This window comes from Zingiber officinale, chromosome 1B (genome assembly GCF_018446385.1).
Source record: "Zingiber officinale cultivar Zhangliang chromosome 1B, Zo_v1.1, whole genome shotgun sequence".
In the NCBI taxonomy this organism is placed as follows: Eukaryota; Viridiplantae; Streptophyta; class Magnoliopsida; order Zingiberales; family Zingiberaceae; genus Zingiber; species Zingiber officinale.
Window position 1 is genome coordinate 130,752,183 of NC_055986.1, and position 16,418 is coordinate 130,768,600.

Consider the following 16,418-nt stretch of genomic DNA (forward strand, 5'->3'; position numbering starts at 1 on the left):
TAGTTATACCTTCTAGAAAGACCTCTTGATCTTCTACCGTATTCCTCTTCTAACCTCGGACGTTGTGTGGGCAACGATCTTCCAAGATGAGAAACCACCAATCACCTTCTTCTCCTCCTAGCTAGGTTCGGCCAAAACAAAAGAGCTTCACCAAGGAAGAAGAAAAACACCAACCAAGCTCCAAGGGATATAAGCTTTCTCTCCTTCTTCTTCTTCTTCTCCAAGTAGTATCTGGCCAACACAAGAACTCCAAGCAAGAGGGAAGTTTCGGCCACCACAAAGAGGAAGAGAGGGAGAGGATGTTGGCCGGCCACACCAAGGAATAGGAGAGGGAGAATAATAGAGGTTGTGTCTCATGAAGGCATCCCTACCCCTTCTTTTATATTCCTTGGCTTTAGCAAATAAGGAAATTTATTTATAATAAAATTTCCTTAACTTTCTTTGACAATAATTAATTAAGAAAATTTTAATAAAATTTCTTAATCAACTAATCATGGTCGGCCACCTCAAATAGAAAAATTAGGAGAGTTTCAATCAACAATTAAAACTTCTTTATTTGTCTTTGGAAAATTTAAAAAATAAAATTTCCTTTTAAAATCCCTTCATGGTTGATAAAAAGAAATTTCTATAATTTTAATTTTCTACATGTGAATAATTTTCAAAGAGAAAAAATAAAATATCTTTCCAATCTACAAATAAGGAAAGAGATCTAATCTCTTTCTTTTAATCTTTTGTAGATCTTTTAAAGAGAGATATTTTAATTTTAATTCTCTGTAATAAATTATATCTTCCACATAATAAAATTAAAATTAAAATTCTTTTTTAATTTAATTTGGCCGGCCCCCACTAGCTTGGGTTCAAGCTAGGGCCGGCCACCCAATCTTATACCTAGGCCGGCCCTAGCTTAGTTCCCAAGCTAGCTTGGTCGGCCCCCTATTGGTGGGTATAGAAGGTGGGTATAGGTGGGTATAGTACTCTATAAATAAGAGGTTACGATAGGGACCGAGAGGAGGAATTGGTTTTGGTCTCCCGATAAAATTAAGCATCTCATGTTCGCCCCGAACACACAACTTAATTTTATCAATAATAATTCATTCCACTAGAGAACTATTATTGAATTACCGCACCAATCCCAAATTACATTTTTGGGCTCCTTCTTATTATGAGTGTGTTAGTCTCCCTGTGTTTAAGATATCGAATGTCCACTAATTAAGTGAGTTACTGACAACTCATTTAATTAATATCTTAGTCCAAGAGTAGTACCACTCAACTTTATTATCATGTCGGACTAAGTCCACCTGCAGGGTGTAACATGACAATCCTTATGAGCTCCTCTTGAGGACATTATCAACCTAGTATCTCTAGGACACAGTTTCCTTCTATAATCAACAACACACACTATAAGTGATATCATTTCCCAACTTATCGGGCTTATTGATTCATCGAACTAAATCTCACCCATTGATAAATTAAAGAAATAAATATCAAATATATGTGCTTGTTATTATATTAGGATTAAGAGCACACACTTCCATAATAACTGAGGTCTTTGTTTCTTTATAAAGTCAGTATAAAAGAAACGACCTCTAATGGTCCTACTCAATACACTCTAAGTGTACTAGTGTAATTATATAGTTAAGATAAACTAATTCTTAATTACACTACGACCTTACAATGGTTTATTCCTTTCCATTTTGGTCGTGAGCTACTGTTTATAATTTATAAGGAACCGATAACATGATCTTCTGTGTGTGACAACACACACCATGTTATCTACAATATAAATTAATTGAACAACTACATTTATCATAAATGTAGACATTTGACCAATGTGATTCTTATTTCTAGATAAATGTTTATACCAAAAGCTAGGCTTTTATTATACATCCTAACAATATGATAGTTATGACCACAAGGGTCCTAGCTTGTTTGTGAACCAAACTTATATGTATAGTTCCTTTGATGTTTTTGCCATAAAACTTGTTTAGGTTTTCCATACTTTAGGCCACCTAAAACCTAGTTTAAAGGCTTGGAAGGTTTCAGCCAAACATATGCTATGAGATAAAGAAAGGAAAAACCTAGGTAACCTAAGACACAATTTAAATGTATGCTTATAGTGCTTGACTTTTATACATGTTATGAAATGTGTTATGACTTTCTATGCTTTTATGCCATTTGAACAAATTCCATGCTTGATGAGGTTCGGCCATGTAGGGTTTAAAGACCTAGAAACCTTAAAATTTAGACCTCATGTGTTAAAGATGCTTCTTATGAAATTGAGATAACATGTTGATTGTGTTCACATGCTTATATATTTAACTATGATTCAAATAGGCACCTTAAAGTCTCGGCCATGAAGGGATACATGCCTTAGAAACCCTAGAACTTACATTGAACATGCTCATGTCACTCTCCATGGAATATGAAATGTAGAAAGCTAAAAATTCACATGCTATATGTTGTTAGTGACCTAAATTGATGCTAAGGGAAGTTTCGGCCATGACCACTTGTATGATGCCATTTATAAATTTATACATGATGTTAGAGTAAGTTCACATGCTTGTATGCTTGCTTGAAAACCTAAATGAGTACTTGTAAGTTTCGGCCATGACATAATTTTAAGGGCTTAAAGGATTTAGGAACTAACTCAATTGTGCTTACCATATTCCTTGAAACAAATGCTATAAATATGGTTAAGGTTTCCATGCTTTCTGTCATTTAGAACCTTGTTTCACACTTGTTAAGGTTCGGCCAAATGAGGTTTAAGGACTTGGAGAACTTAGAGTCCAAGTAAATCTTGTTTATAATACTTCCTATGAAAATGATATATGGATGAATTAGGTTCTACATGCTTGGATGTTGTTTAAAACCTAAATTGGCACCTAAGAGGGTTTCGGCCAAGATAAGAACCCAAAGGACTAGGAAGCTTAGTACCCAAATTAATCATGTTACATTGTTCCTTATGATTGGATGAGCACATGATACACTTTTATGCTTAGACATGTATGCTTGTGAGCTATACAAGATGAGAATTTCTACGATGTTATGAGTTCAAAATATGCATGCTTTATGTTATGGTATGTGGGTAAATTTTACATGCTTTGATGATATGATATGAGCTGAAAATATGCATGCTTATGTTATGATATGTGGATTAAATTATGCATGCTTTGATGCTATGTTTAGTGCTTAAAATATGCATGCTTTCATGATATGCTATGTGGTTAAATTATGCATGCTTAATGATATGCTTTATGCTTAAGATATGCATGTTTTTATGATCTATGCCTAAGTGATGCATATTGTTATGATATGATGTATGCCTAAGTGATGCATACTTTTATGGTATGATGTATGCCTAAGTGATGCATACCTTTATGACATGATGTATGCCTAAGTGATGCATACCTTTATGATATGATGTATGCCTAAGTGATGCATACTTTTATGACATGATGTATGCCTAAGTGATGCATACTTTTATGATAGGATGTGTGCCTAAGTGATGCATGCTTTTATGATGTATGATATGTATAAGTATGACATGTACTTTACTTTATATGGCTTGTACCAAGGGTGGGCTCCATAAGCGCCCCGGGGTCGATGGAATAAGACTCGGGCCTCGTTAGGGATGGACTCCTAAGTGCCCCTAGGTCGATGGAGTAAGACTCGGGCCTAGTATGTTGCCTTGTAGGGTTCAAGACTTGCTACCTTGGACCTACATAGGTTGCGCACAATATGTAAGTGGTACATAGCCGGGATCCCCTTTAAGTTGAGATTATGTTCAAGTATATATGTAAGAAGAAATGGTTTTAAAGATCATGAGACATACACATATTTTTCGGATACATGTTTTTCAAAATCATATTGCATATACCTTATGATGATTTATGATATGCTATGGTTAGATATGATTATGTTATGTTCCATGATATGTCCATATGTAGGATATGCCATGACTCCTTATGACGATATGCCATGATTAGATACGATTAGGTTATGCTTCATGCTATGCTTTACGCTATGATATGCCATGACTAGTTATGATTTCTTCATGTTGCATGATATGCTTAAAAGAGTATGTTACATTATGTCATGACTAGTTGAAATGATGCCATGTTGGGACATTCTTTGATTATACTATGATTTTCGGTTTTAGTGAGTAGGAAAGGAACTTACTGAGCCATGAGTGCTCACAGCTTACTGTCCTTGTATCACAGATAAAGGGAAAAGCTGGATGAGCTAGAGGAGCAGTAGGAGAGGCAAGGAGATGTGTGTGGCAGTGGCTAGGCAACCAAATAAGAACTTGCTTTAAAAACTTTTAAAGAACTATGTCTTGGTATCATGAATTGTAGTACCGTATGTGTGACTTGATGTTATGTTTCTACTAATTTTGATATCATGTTATTGAGGCCATGATAGTGTAGTTCGGATTTGATGAAAGGGAAAACAAAACAAAAGTTTTTATTAAACTAAGAGAATTATTTTAAGTCTTCCGCTGTTTTAAAAAGAAAAATTTGTACATAGAGTATCGTAGCCCCGTCCCTTAGGGTTAGCAGGGAGGGCGGGCGTTACACATGCTTTTGCTAATTTCATTTTCAATTCAGTATTTTCTTTTTCTAATTTGAATAAGTCTTTAGAAAGAGACTTAATAAAGCGAAAAGACTACCTTACTTACCTGACTTGGTGAGGCTCCCCCTTTACTGCAGCTTTCCTCTTATGATGTTCCTCCCCCTTCATTTATGCTCATCTTTAAGCTTGACTCTTCTTCTATCTGATGGTTAGCCATTAGTGCTAACCCTGAGAAGGCTTCGATGTCTGATTCGGAAGACGACGAGTCTGACCAAGTGGCCTTCAGGTTCTTGTGCTTGGAGGATTCTGGCTTCTTGTACTTGACCCTTTCTTTTTCTTTCTGCTTGCTCTTTAATTTCGGACAGTCATTCTTGATGTGCCCTTCTTCGTTGCAGTTGTAGCAATGAACCGTTCTCCTTTTTCGCTCATGCTTCTGCGATCTAAATTTGTTAGATTTAAAAAACTTATTAAATCGTCTTATTATTAATGCAGCTTCGGATTCGTCGATCGAGGCTTCGGAGTCAGAAGCGTTTGTTTTTGCCTTTAAGGCAATGTTCTGACTAGTCTTCTCTACTCCATTGGGCTCTGTAACTCGAGATTCGTGAAGTTCAAATGTAGAAAATAGATTTTCTAATGTACTTACCTCGAAGTCCTTAGAGATGTAGTACGCATCTACTAAGGAGGCCCACTCTGGAGTTCTGAGGAAGGCGTTGAGCACGTACTGGATCGAGTCTCGGTTCGTTACTTCTTCTCCAAGATTGGTTAGTTGCGTGATCAGCTCTTTGATCCTTGCTTGGAGTTGCGCTACCTTCTCGCCTTGGTTCATCCGAAGGTTCATTAACTGGGTCCGGAGGATGTCGCGCCTTACTAGCTTAGCTTCCGAGGTACCTTTGTAAAGCTCCAGGAATTTTTCCCAGAGGTCATTCGCGGAGTTGTAGCTTCCGATCCGACTTACCTCTTATGGTGGCAGTACGCTAAGCAGGTGGAACTCTGCCTTTCCATTGGCGACAAATTCGGCTTACTCTTTCTTGCTCTACTGATGCTCTTCTTTGTCTTTCAGAACTTCAAAATCATATTTCATAGTTAGTAAAATATCGAAGTTAGTTTTAAAGAATACCTCCATCCGGCGTTTCCACATTGCGAAGTCTCCGTCGAACTTTGAGGGATGAATATTCACTCCGACCATCGTCTTGATCATTGTGCTTCAGTCGACGGTTAGTCCTTCTGAGGCGATCTGTCTCTGATACCAATTGTAGGTGCAGCGGAGGCCGGCAAGAGGGGGGTGAATTGCCTGCACAAATTAAAACTACCCGCCTCGGATCTCTCAACTCAAAAAATAAAGCAACTATAATAAAATTAAAAGTAGAAATAAAAAGCGACAGAATTTTAACTTGGTTACAACCAAGACGGTTGTTAATCCAAGACAGTCGAAGATCGCACTAGCAGAGTCTCCTTCACTGTAAGCGGAGAAGCCTTTTTACACACTTAAAATGCTCACTAGTTGCTAGGAATGACTACAGAGTTGATTGCTTGAGTTGTTGTTTATTTCCTAGCTCCAGGGGCCTTTATATAGCTCCTGAAAAGTCTATCCCGAGGGTTCAAGGCGCCTCCAACAAGGTCCAAGGTGCCTCCAATGAGAGAGGGGATAAAACTTTATCCAAACAGCTCAACGTTCACTTCTGCTAGGTCTGAGGCGCCTCCAACAGGCATTGAAGGCGCCTTCAAGCTGGAGGTGCCTCCAAGCCTGATGGAGGTGCCTCCAAGCTGGCCGGCAGCCTTTTCCAGCTTGCTTGCTTCTTTGTTTCGTCTTCCGAAGTTCCATTCTTTCGGGTGATTCCGGCCAACTGAAATAGGGCTCACCTGAATCCAATTTCTGGCCTTCTCCTCGAGCAGGCTTCCGTCCGGCTTCTCGTCCCTCGAACGTCGTGCACGTTCTTCTCGTCCACCGGAGTACTCTTCTGTAGCTCTCTCGTCCTTCGGACGCACCGAGCCCGTCGGCTCCCTTCCCGTGTCGTCCTTCTCGCTAGCTGCGTCTTCCGCTCGACTTCCTGCGCTCTTAAGCTCCTGCACGCTCAGACACAGGGATCAAACACAAAGCAGGACCTAACCAACTTGGTTGGTCACATCAAAACACCCACGGGGACCAACAGGAAGACCTAGTGAGTAACGGCACGGCCGAGGGTCGTCGGTAGACGACATAAGGGGCCACTAGTTGGGCCGCCCAAGGGGTCAGGTCGTTACAATTTGTTTGTGAAATAGGCTCTGTTGTCAGTGGCACAAACCTCCAAAAGAGTACGAAGAGATATACGGGTGGGTCCCACTATAGGCCTCGCAATGACTGCTCGGTCGGGACACATCCGCTCGGCTATGTCGCCCCGAGCACTCTCCCTTCTCTTAGCTTTCTCATTATCGGAGAGCTGCCTCTCATTCAGACGAACACACCTCCCGCTCGGCAAAGACAACAACTGGGGGATGTGCTGCCTGTTTGTCTCCTAACTTCGAGTTATTCGTTTGGCCTTGCTTGTCTGCTCGGACATCTCAATCGGCTCGGTCGTAACTCGCCCCGCTCGGTCGGCTTTGACTCTTTCCTTGACTTTGACTTCCACATCGACCGATCTTTCCCTGCTTTGGCCTATCTTTGGTGGTCCCTTTTTTATCACTGCGTCAAATATTATTTAATGGTAATTTATGAATTTAAATTTTATTTATATATAAGATAAAATATAATAAAAAAGTGTGGGCTCCATTTAAGAGTTGTTTAAAAGTTTTTTTAATAATATATATATATATACTTTTGGAGAGCTCCCATAATGATGGATGCCCTAATAACTAAAGGAACGTTAAGGTAAGCAAAATTTAAATTTTAAATAAATAAATATTTTAAATATCCACTTTCGAGTGTAAAAAAAATGTACTTTAAAATTGCTTAATGAGTGAATCAAAGAAAAGATTATTACCCTCGCATGGTGCAGATACCACAGGGAACACATGAGCACTACATTTCGATACACTAGGCATGAACTGACATTAAATTTGATGAAAAGCTAAGATGGGACAGCGGGGGGGGGGGCCCTAAGTATCAAGTATCCCGGTGTAAGAAAGCCCATTAGTCCATTGTCACAAGCCAATACGGTGGACGGTGAAGGCTGCATAGGTTAGCTATCGGTGCAATACCGTTAACATTTTTGTAGGTACCCGATAAATGAATAAAGAAGAGTCATCCACCCCTAAGAATATTCCTATCAAATTCTCTAAATACATAATTTATTTTATATTTTACTTAATTTTTTTTCATCCGCTATTATATTTATTCCCAAAATTTATATTTCATAAATAGTATTTTTCTAAATAAAAATGTATATATATATATATATCCTAAATATTTAAAATATGAGAAAATAGGGAATAGATTGATAATGAGAAGTACATATAAGAGAGGAAAAATAAAAAATAAAATAAAAAAGAGAGAAAACAATAATAAAAAAATACAAAATAATAGTCTAAATTTAATAAAATGAATGATTTATTCTAAAATTTAAAATATTATAGAGAAAGACGAACAAAATACACACTCAGACACGACGGTCTCAAAGTTCCACGAGACCTAGGCAAAAAAAAGGCTTTTAATAATATTTTCTAAAAAAGTAATTTTTTTTTATCTTTTTTATTCTGATTTGGGACCGATAACGACATATTTAACTTTTTGTAAAAATAAATCAGATTTAAAAATTTATGTCGTGTAATTTTAATTTCATGATATTTCAAAATTCAACTATTACACACACAAATATAAGAAAATTCTCATACATATGCTAATAATCTAGGTTTTGGTTCATAGTCCATTCCTTCTATAATTTATCATTTATATAAAATAATAAAAAAGATTTAGAAGAAAAGAAAAAAGTGAAAAAAATATTACCGAGTGAGATAGGAGAAGGATGTCTTTTTAGAGAACCAATGACGAGGGAGGAAAAAAATACATAAGCACTAATGAGAGAATGAGTAGATGATCAATTAATTACAAAATGAAATACAAAAAAAAAGACATTAGGTGTAAGGTCTTATATAGTTATATTGTAACTCTATATATGATTTTAAGACTAGAGAATATAATAATTATAATAGACTAGAGAATATAATAATTATAATTAATATGTAATTAAATGTAGTTGTCATTAAAATTAATTGAAGAACACTATGGAAATTGAAAGGAGCAAAATCTGAAGCAAAATGCATTTGAAGTCCACAAAATCTAAAGAGCACTAGAACGAAAATCGAAGTTAAATCTGGAGCAAAATCTACATGCATGCCTAATACAATCTGAGAAGTGTAGCTATTAAATGTAAATATTAAGTATTAAATCTATTTATTTTTTGGTAATGTTAAATGGTCAGAAAATGTATTATAATTGGAAGATAGAGATTTTTAACTGTCAGATTTTGACCAACAAAATTTACTCTTATTTTTTTAAATAATAATGGACTTTAATAAAATTAGGACCCTAGTATAGACTTTAATAACCTATGTCTTGAGTCAGGCATGCACAAATTATCAAAAATAATAATAATAAAAATATTAATTGCCCCCGTGGCTTGATACAGTGGTAAATCTGAATAACTGGATTAAAAAAACAATTTCTCTTAGATTTATCAAAAAAAAAATAAAATTGAATACCTAATATTGAAATAGCATGAAGGGTCATTTTCTTGATGGTTGATGCCTCTCAATCAACTGCCAAAGATGCTTCAAAATATGGGACTAAAAAGAAGAGGCCAAGGAGGCTTGATGCCTTGCCAGTTGCAGATAAAGCAGCTGAGTGTGGCCTAAAGAGTTGGTACCCGATTGCTTTATGGGAAGCAACCATAATGGCTCACGTTATTACTATCATTGCCGGTCAATATCAGCAAGCTCATCAAGCGCTTTGCCTTTTGTTGTTTTTTGGATAACAAAGAAAAGGAAAAGAACCTCCACGCAGTCTTTGTACATGGCAAAAGTAACAAGGAGAACTGGGGCAATCCATCATCATATTCCTTCCTTTTACTCTGAAATTAGTTTACAATTGGGACCCGTACTCAGTCTTTTAAGGTGAACCAAGCCTGGAGAACAAAGTTAAGGTGGTAAAGCTTCAAAGCGTTTCAATACAAACAGCGAAGACTTTCCTTTACACTGAATTGTTTCATACTCGTAAGCCTTGTTTTGTTGTTCATGGTGGCAAAAGCTCCTTCAGAAGTTACAAAAGTAATAAACCCGCGATGAAAGGGTTAAAAATAAAAGGGGGAGATAATATACAAAGGCTGGTGGTAGACTCTTAAAAGACGTCATGTATCACCGGCTTTGTTGAAGTAAATAAAAAAAAAAGGTAAAAGATGGTTTTTTTTTCAAAGCACCGCGGTTAGGCCGGCGATGATCTTGACGCCAGACCTTGGTCTCGCCGGTGGCGGTTCCCACGGAGCTGCCATGGGTTCACTCCCGTCGCAGATTTTCGAGGAGGCGTCAACGGCCGGGTTCGTTCCGGTGCTTTGTTGTGGGATGGAGACGCTGTCCGGCGCGCCGACGACGGCCGGCTCGTGATCATCCTTGGGACTGGAGTTGGCCATGCGGGTGTAGGAGGAGATCCACTTGGCACGCATGTAGTCGGGCTTCCGCCAAGGGGGGACGTGGAGGTCTTTCTTCTTCAGGCTCTGCCTGGCCGCCTCCGAGACGACGGCGACAATATGCTGCAGGCGGTCGGGCCGGCCGACGAAGAGGAGCGGGAGATGGTGGAGCACCGCACGGTACGACTTGGTCGAACGGGCGATCTCGAACTCCGGCCGGAAGTCGACGTCAACCAGGATGCGCTCGCTGCCGTCGATCACCACGTCGATGTAATCGTACTCTCCTGCAGTCAATACACCAACGATCGGAGAAATTCGAACAATAATAATTGTTCTGGTTTGGGGAAGAGGGAGAGAGAGTGATACCGGCAGGGAAGGAGGGATTTTTATCCCACTTGGATTTGCAAATGGCAGCGTTGTAGCCGAGCGATTGCAGACCTTCGACGACGATCCTCCGACATTCCTCCTTGCCCTTCGAATTCTTTGCCTTCTCCATGATTTTTGATGCGTCTGCTAGAAGATTCCTCTCAGCGACGCTCGCGCAGAGGATTAATCCCTGGGAAACGCCCAATTTTAAAGATGAAAAATCAAAATCGATGAGAAGATCGAAGATCGCAACTCCTTGAGAAAGAAAAGAAATTCTACCTTGATCAATTCGGCAGCATCGGCCGGATAGTCTCCGCCACCGCGGATATCAGTTTCGTCGTCGGAGCTATCCTCGTAGTTACCATTGAAGCAGTAACATCGACCACGCGGCGGCCGCTCGTTTCCCCCGTCCTCCATGAAGCTGACTACCATCTTGTCCAAGCACACGGAACTCGGCTCCACCTCACCGCCGTCGTCCGTCCTCTCCCTCCCATCCCCGGGCTTGTCCGCCACGGAGATCCGCATCACGCCAGGGAACTGCCGTTCGAAGAGCCTCTTCAATCGGGACTTGGGGGTGGGCTTGGCCGGGTCGATCCTCGCCGCTGCTCTCTCGTCGATCGGTTGAACCTTCATCTGGAACGGCATGGCCGTCGCGATCAAATGTCAAAAACCAAAACTTTCCTCTCCCCTTCACCCTAAGCCACTGCCCACGTTGACACTTCCACTCAGATTTTTCACAAACCCCTCAAACAAAACAAAAGGTGAAAGCGAGGAAGAAATGGACGATTTCCAAAGCAAATAAAAACTTACGATTCTCAAAATGAAGCCAAGATCGGCGATCTAGCAACTAGAGCCCGTTAACAGTAATCATCGAAAGCCCGAAAAAACCCAACGTCTACAGGTGTTCCTCAGCCTCCGTTTTTCTAATTCGAACCGATCACTCCGACAGACTCAAAAGCAGTGCGTTTTTAAGCTTGCGCTCACTTCAATCGCATCACCGCCGGGTTCGCCGCCGTAGATTCCGATTGAACGGTGATTTCTTCCATGGGTTCCATCGCCTGCAATCGAATTTTGTCCCCTTGAGAAGGCAAAGGGAGAGAGGTTCGGGAAGCAGGACGAGGAGGAGCGGCCGGAGCAAGGAGCTTTATTATTCGGAAGAGAGAGAGAGAGCCCATCCTGAGCAATAATTTCACCTCTCGGAAGTCACAAAGAATTATACCCGACTCCACATTCATCCAATAGAATCGACTACTGTGGGCCTGAACAAATGTGAAAGCGTGAGTAGCATAAATCTACGTGCAGGAAGTGTCATAGCACCAACTGATATGATCGAGTACGTGGCTTCTTGTACAGAGCAGTTTCGAATGCCATTCTCGATCGCGACGCGTAGGCCCCTTTTTTCGTCGTTTTCGGAGCTTCAAATGACTAAAACGCACCCACTGCTTTTGGATAACTTCGTTCGACGCCCCTTCCCAGTGTGACCACCGAAGGCTCCGGGACTGAAGGGCACATTTGATAACGAGAAATCTTCATCCAAATGCCCAAGATACAACAACATGGCACCTGATTTACATCCATGCCACGCCGCACCTGGCCGTGTAACTTGCAAAATGATTATAGTTGTTAGTACAGTTTACACGATTTAATTTAAATTTTGATAAATATTAAATAAATTAAGTTATATTTTATTATGATCTAATTACTTAATTAAATGTACAAGGAAATCCAGTTAGATCATTGAGTTGATTAGATAATTGATATAAAGTCTAACTCAACGAGTCGATCGAATAGCTAATACGAAGTCTAGCTAGGTCAACGGACCGATCGAATAGCTGGTACGAAATCTAGATAGGTCGACGGACTGACAGGATATCTGACAAGAAGTCCAGCTAGGTCAACAAGCCGACCAAATAATTGACATGAAGTCCAGACATGTCGACGGACTGACAAGATGTCTGACAAACTGGTAAGTTAAGGTAAATCACTGGAGGAGCATGACCAAGTGAGGACGCGTCCGGTTGAAGGGACAGTAGGCGTCGTTCCAATTTAGGTCAATTTGGATTCCCTAAGCTGAGACCTTGATTAGTTCCTGATATTAGGATGACATGAACTAATTAATACTGCTCATCATTATTGTACTGACATTTATCTTGCAAGTTATTATTTTGTTTATTGGACTAACATTAATTTGCAGGATAAAGGAGCACATTTTGCCTTCCGATGAACAGTGTTCGAAGGCGCCTTCTTGAAGGCGCCTTCATACTGTTCATAGAAGGTATCTTGTATGGCTATGAAAGGCGCCTTCCGCAGGATAAATTTTGACCGAAGTCGTGGATAAGTGCCGAGCTATTCGGGATCAAACTTGCCTCATTGGAGGTGCCTTCCATGGCTATGGAAGACACCTTCCATGCCTTTTATAAGGCTGTCTCGAGAAGGCATTGTAACACAACACCTATACGAACTACTGCGCATCTGATTGAACTTCCGACTGCTCCAAGCTTCTACGACTCTACTGTGAAGCTACTACGTTCGACAACTGTTCCGAGAACTTCCGATCGTGGCTGACAATCCGACACCGACACACAAGTGACTTTTTACTTGTATACTTAATTACTACAAAAGGACAAGTGCAGTGTGTTGCACTTGTTCTAACTTTCTTTGTACTCGATTTCCTCTTCCGGAGATATCGGAAGAGGCCTTTAGTGGATTACCCATCGATAGATCTGCGGGACATATGTCATGGAGTAGGAGTCTTCGAAAGCTCTGAACCAAGTAAACCGCTTGCGTCTTCTGGTGTTAACTTTTTCGTTTTAATTTTTCGCTGCGTACTTTACTTTGATTTCAAAACTGAAAAGACAAGTTTAAAAAAACCACGTGATTCACCCCCCCCCTCTCATGTGCGTATTGATCCAACAAATGGTATCAGAACAGGTTTTGCTCTGATTTGTGCAACCACCAATTAAGCCGGGGAATTGTTTTCAGATTTTTTTTCCATTTGAATTGGTAAAACTTTATCTATTCAGATAATATTTTTTCGTTCGGTTTTAATTTGAGATTGGTGCAACACCTCTCAAATTTTTCTATATTTTATATATATCTCAAACTCTGCTAATCTAAGACAAAGTCTTGGTACCTTCTTTAGTTTTCTCTTTTCAGCACTCAAATGTCACAACTTGAAGAGTACAACACCGTACGTCCCCCACTCTTCAACGGAGACGACTTCCCATACTGGAAGAAGTGGATGGAAGTCTACCTTAAAACTGACTACGACCAATGGTTCAGCATCACCAGAGGCTACAAAGCTCCCGTCGACAACGTCGGAATTCCAATGGACCCGGAACATTGGAATCCAGAAATAAAGAAAAAGGTTCAGATCGACTTCAAGGCTCTCGACACACTCCAGTGCGGGATAACGAAGGAAGAACTGAATTGTGTCGACTCACACGAAAATGTGAAGGAGCTGTGGGATAAACTCGTCGAATTGCACGAGGGAACCAACGATGCTAAGGTAACAAAAAGGGATCTTTATTTAAATAAACTATTTAACATAAAAATGTAGGAAGAAAAATCTGCAAGTCAATTTCATACAAGAATAAAGGGCATTCTCAACGGACTCCACACCATCGGTCACCAGATGGAGAACAATGACCTGATAAGGTATGCCCTAAACACGTTTCCTTAAAATATACTATGGGCATCCATCGTAGATTTCGAAGAACCTATCTAAATTAAAATTAGATGAATTATTTTGTGAACTTGAACTCCATGAACAGACTAACTCAAAGCAGATTGACAAAGGTGTTGCTCTTTTTGCAAGTTTCTCAAAAGAAAAGTCTAGAGCCAAACCTGAACCTGAAGTTGAGTCTAACCCAGACTCAGATGATGAAGAACACCTCGTGAACTCGGTGAAAAAAATGTTCACCAGGAGAAAGAAGAAGTTCACCAACAAGGACTTGCAGAAAATCAACTCCACCTCCAACCCTAACAACAAGAATGTGACTTGTTTTGGATGCAACAAGAAGGGGCACTACAAGACCGACTGGCCGAATTTGAAAAAGAAAAAGGTTGTTAAAGCGACGTGGGATGAACCGTCAAGGGAAGATTCAGACAGCGAAGAACCGAAGCACTCCAACTACCTCGCATTTGTTGGATCATAGAAGTCGCTAGAGGGGGGAGGGGGTGAATAGCAATCGAAAATTCGAAGCGAGTATGCAGCAGAAAAATAAAAAACACAACGCTAACACGAACTAGTTTTACTTGGTTCGGAGCCTTCGTCGACTCCTACTCCAAAGTCCGCACTCGTTGAGTACTTTCGTTGGGCAATCACTAATAGTTCACAAATAAGATTGCAACAGTAGGTACAAGAACTATAAAAATGAAATACCGACAACAATAATAAAAAAAACTTGAACCGCAAGAACAAGTTAATCTGAGGCAAAATAAAAGTTAAACTACCCTGCAAAACAAAAGTTAGCACAATTTATAATCAAATAGAGTAATAATTAGATTATGTCTCACCGAGACCGGAATCTAGTCACGATCTCAACTTAGACTTTTGAAATGGATCTAAGTTAGATCGACGCCTAAGTTCCCTAACTGCGAATGCGTCCTCACCAAGTCACTCCCTTCTAGCGACTTACCTTAAATTACCTGCCAGACGTCCGGTCAACCCATCGACCCATCTGGACTTTGTGCCAGCTACCCGGTCGACCCCTTGACCTAGATGGACTTCGTGCCAGACATCCGGTCAGTCCGTTGACCAGTCTGGACTTCATGCCAGCTATCAGGTTAGCCCGTCGACCTACTTGGGCTTCGTGCCAGACAACCGACCAGCTTGTCAACCAGTCTGAACTTCATGCTAGCTATCAGGTCAACCCGTTGACCTAGTTGGGCTTCTCCTGCACACTTCGTCAAAGTGTTAGATCACAATGAAATTAACTTAACCTATTTTATCATTCATCAAAACCTGAGTTAGACCGTCAGTGCTAACCGCACCAATAATCTCCCTCTTTTTGATGCAATGACAACCTGTGTTAAGTTAGTGAAAATATGCAAAACATAAGCAAGTATAAGACATGATTTTTAAGTTAGGTTTGTTTTATGTTTGTTATTTTGTTGCTAACTAATTTAAACCACCTAACCCTCCCCCTTTGAGATTCATAAAAAAAATGGCAAGCATAAATAGTTTTCAGGTTAACAACAGAAAATAAGTTAGAAAAATAAGTTGACTTCGAAAATAAAATTTAACAACAAAGAATTCTGATAATATAAAATTTTCAAGTTGACTTGGGGAGTTAACTTAGAAAAATAAGTTAAAGGAAAATTTTAAAAAAGTTGTTTAAAAAACCTTTAACTTTTTCAAAATAACTAAGTTTTTGAAAAATAGTTAACCTTTTATCAGAAATATTAAGACAAAAACCTACTAACTTTGTAAATTTAAATAAGTTTACAAAATTAAGGTAATTTTCAGAGTACCTTTCAAAAACAAGTTTTGTAAAATTAAACGAATTTTCAAACATAAGCTTGTAAAATTAAAGTAAATTTTTAAACCAATTTTCAAACATAAAAGGTAATTTTCAAACATAAATTTATGAAATCCAATTTTTAAAAATAAATTTATGAAAGTCATTTTCAAAAATAAATTTTTGAAAGCCATTTTCAAAAATAAGTTTTTTAAAAGCTATTTTCAAAAGTAAGTAGATTTAGAGTATTTTTAAGGAACTGACAAGCACTTTTTTAAAAAATAATTTTCAAAAATATTTTTAAAAGAGAAAATAATTTTGTTACAAGTAGTTTTATATTTTGAATTAATCCTTCCCCTGAACCTGACAAAAAAACTTCAATTGTCTAACCATTAGTTACTTACTGACTATCAGAGGATAACAA

At 39.2% G+C, this 16,418-nt stretch overlaps 1 protein-coding gene across 2 annotated transcripts; it reads right to left on the reverse strand.

The window, feature by feature from the left end:
* Positions 1 to 9,743: 9,743 nt before the first annotated feature.
* LOC121979416 lies at positions 9,744 to 11,662 on the reverse strand. Of its 2 annotated transcripts, none has more exons than XM_042531415.1 (4): positions 11,343 to 11,662; positions 10,812 to 11,165; positions 10,533 to 10,722; positions 9,744 to 10,450 (listed from the first exon to the last, which is right to left on the reverse strand). In XM_042531415.1, exons 2-4 carry the CDS (start codon positions 11,163 to 11,165, stop codon positions 9,951 to 9,953), a joined length of 1,044 nt encoding a protein of 347 aa, XP_042387349.1. In that variant the 5' UTR covers positions 11,343 to 11,662; the 3' UTR covers positions 9,744 to 9,950. The 2 variants fall into 2 exon arrangements, with proteins under 2 accessions (XP_042387349.1, XP_042387342.1); XM_042531408.1 differs by having other exon boundaries at positions 9,803 to 10,450; positions 10,812 to 11,235.
* Between the last annotated feature and the right edge of the window lie 4,756 nt (positions 11,663 to 16,418).

Bases quoted from the DNA above. Each gene is read 5' to 3' on its own strand.
- LOC121979416 (XM_042531408.1), bottom strand. From the start codon at position 11,177: ATGCCGTTCCAGATGAAGGTTCAACCGATCGACGAGAGAGCAGCGGCG. The intron at 10,723-10,811 runs GTAGAATTTCTT...GGCGTTTCCCAG, and splicing joins ATGCTGCCGAATTGATCAAG to GGATTAATCCTCTGCGCGAG. The intron at 10,451-10,532 runs GTATCACTCTCT...TATTGACTGCAG, and splicing joins AAATCCCTCCTTCCCTGCCG to GAGAGTACGATTACATCGAC.